Source organism: Phragmites australis, chromosome 6, assembly GCF_958298935.1.
Source record: "Phragmites australis chromosome 6, lpPhrAust1.1, whole genome shotgun sequence".
Taxonomy (NCBI): domain Eukaryota; kingdom Viridiplantae; phylum Streptophyta; class Magnoliopsida; order Poales; family Poaceae; genus Phragmites; species Phragmites australis.
In genome coordinates, this window is record NC_084926.1 from 30,338,465 (window position 1) to 30,342,929 (window position 4,465).

The 4,465-nt window shown below is 57.5% G+C and overlaps 1 protein-coding gene across 1 annotated transcript; it reads left to right on the plus strand.

Moving 5' to 3' along the window:
- Nucleotides 1–2,674: 2,674 nt before the first annotated feature.
- Nucleotides 2,675–3,400, plus strand: LOC133923120 (uncharacterized). The gene has a single exon (XM_062368566.1). The coding sequence runs from the start codon at nucleotides 2,675–2,677 to the stop codon at nucleotides 3,398–3,400; it is 726 nt and encodes a 241-aa protein (XP_062224550.1).
- Nucleotides 3,401–4,465: the final 1,065 nt, after the last annotated feature.

Consider the following 4,465-nt stretch of genomic DNA (forward strand, 5'->3'; position numbering starts at 1 on the left):
GCAATATGATAGATGCTTGCCTTGCTGCCCTAGCTGCTGCTCACAGCTACCCGAGTCATGATCACCACTACGGGAACCTCCGAGGACAGACTCGTTCGCCTCGCTCGTCGGGTCGAAGTTCCCTGAAAGAATAACGCGTGCAATGCAATGAATGTTATGCAAAGAATGACGTTTCATAGTCTGTGACGACAGTGTAAAGCGCCGTGGTACGAGTTTAACGCACTAACGATTTCCTAATTGAGATTAGGGTTAACCATTCAATTTTCCTCGGATTAATTAAAGCATAACTAAGGCTTAAATCAATCTAGAATGCTAACTGCGCTAAAAATGAAGGTACATATTTTTATTAAACAGGGAATAAACCAACAAGATTTATAGAATTGATTTCATCAATTTTGGAGTTACCAATATTTAGTTATGAATTAATGAGGCTTTAAGCACATTACATTAACTAAGGAAATTCCAGCACATATTTCATGGTCACTAACAATTTTAACATGTAGAGCAGGAGCATATAAAGTTAACAAAATTTGCTTTACAATTTTTGGAGCCATATTCCATTTCTTATGCATTTTACAATGTTTCAGCCGATTTATTAGTTCAACAAATACCTAATTTCGCATTTTCCGATTTTTCCGAATACTTAAATATCCTAAACCTTTTTCCACTCGGGTTCGGCCAGCCGCTGTGACTGACAGTGGGGCCGGCGTATTTTGACCCGAGTCAAAATCGACCCGCGCCCAGTACACAGCGCTCCGGCGGCTCGGGCGACGTCGCCGGCGGCGAACGGCGGCCTGAATGTCCCGGCCGAGGGTGGCAACAGCACTTGCACGAGCACATGGTTACGGCGGGGGCACACATCGACGCCGGCGATGGCCGGAGCACGGCGATCGGCGGCGAGGGGCAAAACTAGCACGGTGGCGGCACAGTTTAGACCACCGGCGGCTAGACGGCGGTGCAATACGCTCGGCCGAGCACACCTATACGTTCTATGCGAGCGCATGGACCAAATGGCGCGGCCCAACACCGAGGAGCTTGGCGGTGGCTCGACCGACGGTGTGCGCCATAGGCAGCGGCGCACGGCTGCACGGCGGAAGGCGCGCCGGCGACGGGCTAAATGGAATCCAGCGCGCGCACAAGACTAAAGAGGGGAATGGAAAGCTCACCGAGCGCTTCAATGGGCCGAAGAAGCAGCAACGAGGCAGCTCGACGGTGAGGTGCGGAAGGAGGCCACCGGCGCCGAGGAAGACGGCATGAGCTCGCCAAATCCGACCGAGAGGTGAGGGGATTCGCGCTGGAATTAGTTGGAGAGGCTTCGATGATCCTCCTTAGCGCTTCTCGCGGCTCGAGCTCGAGGGAGCTTGCCGGTGGCGCGTCGGATTTGGCCGGCGGCGTGGTGCAACGCTGCTCTGCTCTGTGGTGTGCTGGGCGACAGGGAGAGCAAGCGAGGGAGAGAGAGGAGAGGCACCACGAGAGAGCGTCCAGGGGGGGGGGGGGTTAAGGCCGACGACGCTTCCACTCGAAGGCTCGGCCGGTGACTCGACGGCGTGCTGGGTTTGCCGGCCGCAGAAGTCAACAAAGCTGGCGCCGCCCTCTGGAAGCAGCGCGGTTGAGTGAGGAGGGAGGATGACGAGTGGGTCCCGCATGAACAGTAACCGCTAGGCAAAATATCTCCACCACTTTAGCCATCCATTTGAACGCCTTCCCAAAGTCCAAAATTGGTAAAACGAATTTTGTTTGAAACTAAAATTCACAAGGAACCCATTTGAACTTGTTTGACCCAGAATGCATGAGCCAATTGTGAATAAAAATTTCTCAAAGATGCTATCCTTTCCAACTTGTGATAATTTTTATGCCTTCTAAATATTTCCCAAAAATTTGGGAAAATTCATTTATATTCTTCTCATGGCATCTACTAATTTCTAAAATTATCACCAATCCTAGGTTCCATAGAAGTTTTAGGAGATGCTTCACAACGCATCAGTTAAACCCAGTTTAACTAAATTCGGTTTAATCCACACTGCAAGTCTATATGGCTCAAAACGAAAACAAATGATGCTAATGATGCTCATTAGCACTTAATTATGTGTTTAGAAACTCTGGGCCGTGACAATACCATCCCCTGTCATGGCCCTTCGCGGTCTGGGGGCTAGACATCGTGGGTCCATTCCCCCGAGCAATCGGGGGCTATGAGTACCTCTACGTCGCCATTGACAAGTTGACCAAGTGGCCGGAGGTGGTCCCAGTTATCAAGGTTACCAAGAACATGGTGCTTCAATTCATCCACGGTATCACAAGTTGCTTCAGCGTCCCGAACAGAATCATCACCGATAATGGCACTCAGTTCACAAGTGCCCTGTTCGGGGACTACTGCGAGGACCTCGGCATCAAGCTCTGCTTTGCCTCTGTCACTCATCCTTGGAGCAATGGGCAGGTCAAGCATGCAAATGCTGAGATACTAAAGGGGCTCAAAACCCTGATCTACGACATGCTCGCAAAGCACGGGAAAGGGTGGATCGACGAGCTGCCTACTGTGTTATGGGCCAACCAGACCACGCCAAGCCTCGCCATCGGGGAGAATCCATTCTTCCTCGTCTACGGCGCCGAGGCGGTCCTCCCCTCCGAGCTCACTCTTGGATCCCCTCGGGAGAATGCCTACTCCAAGCTCACTTCAATGAGGGCGGCGCGGTCCCTATTGAGCTCGGCTCGCTCCGCCGCCACGGCCGCTTCCAGCCGCTCGATAACCTCCCAGGCGCTTTCGAGCACATCTGGGAGGGGTTCTGGGGCCTGGCTTGACGGCGGCCAGGTGCTGGATCCCCTGCAAGCCCTCTCTGTAGAGGCGCTCGGGGTCCCCGACAACTGCCACGCCGGCGCCGCCCTCGCCGCGACCACCTCCACCGTGGCTGCTTGCTCCGCCCTCGGAGTGCTCAGGGTGGGCTCGGATGGCACTGGCTACTCGGGTGCGGCCGCTACCCTCAGCTCGGGGCAGGGCGGTGCCTGCAGCTTCTATTCTGCCAGCGCGCTCGGCTCTGGCGCGGGCGCGTTCGGCCTAGGAGCGGGAGTTGGCCTCGGCTCTTCTGGCTACCTCTGGCCTCCGGCGGGGTCCTTGGGCAGCCTAAAAATGAAAAAGGTTAATACCCCCAAACTAATACCCGGGAAAACACGCTCGGGACAAGGAAAGAACTTACGTGGACTTCAGTCCGCGGTATTGCCACCAGGAATCCGCCTTTCTCCTCTTCGGCGGGGGGCTCTGGCCCCCGAGCCATTGAGGGGCCGCCGTGGAGCCTGCCTCCAGCGGCAGGCCGGCTCGGGCTCCCGCTGTTGCACCACCGGCCCGGCCCTAGTCCTAGGGCTCCCGCACCCTGGACCTGGTCTCTGTCCCGGACTCCGTGCCCGATGACTGGCCACCCCGGCCTCCCTCCTTCGTGCCGCCCGCCGCCAGCTGTTGTCGTGGAGGCGACGGTGACGACGAGGATGACGGCTGGGGCACGAACGACTGGGGGTGCTTCCCTTTATCCCCTGGGGCCTCCGCTCCGCTGCCTGCTGCCTGTCGCCCTGCTGCCTGTCGCCCTGCATCTCTACGGCCACCCTGATGCCTGTCGCCCGTGGCCTCCTCGCCGCCGGTCCGTTGCGCATCGCCTATCTCTTCGTCCACCCTGGGGATTTGAATAGTTCCGGGTTTCGGCGCCTTGGACGGTCCACTAATCCCTGGGCGTCGAACTCCGATAGCGTCGCTTGCAGCGCCACCCGGTCCGGGTCCACGCAGAGCGCCTGCTGCTCTCGGGACAGAACCACCCGGGCGAGGTCCTCGACGCCGGTCACCACCCTTAGCAGGGTCGCCAGTGCTCCCTCCTCCAGGTTCCCTTCCTCGTCGATGTCGGTCCTCGTGATGTCGTTTGGACTCGTGTATATCCAGGAGGGGTGGGCCCGTTCCCGTAGGGGTGCCAGACGGCGGCGTAGGTAGTCAGCCACCACCATCACCGAGGTCAGCCCCGCCTGGCGCAGATCATTGATGCGGTTCAGCACCGGGCGCATGCGCTCGTCCTCCATTGGGGCCACCTCCCAGGTTGGCCTGTGGGGCTCCGCCGCCGTCTCCGGCAGTGTGAGGCGATCATGGGGGGCTGACATCGACGTAGACCCAGTCGCGGCGCTAGTCCTCCCACTTGCTCCGCAGCACTTGCAGAATGTACAGCTCGGCGAGCCCGTCCCGCAGCCGGAAGTTGCAGCAGCCGACGACGTCCACACCGGAGGATCCTCTCCTCTTCCCGGCTGCTCGCAGGACGAAGAAGTGCCGGAATAAGGCCATCGATGGCGGCAGCACTCCCACGAACATCTCGCAGAAGTGCGCGAAGATGGCCAAGATCACCACTGAGTTTGGACTCAAGTGGACGAGGTGGACGCCCAAGGTGTCCAGCACCTGGAGGAAGAAGGTGGAGAACAGCGGCACCAGCCTGGCGGGGACGAA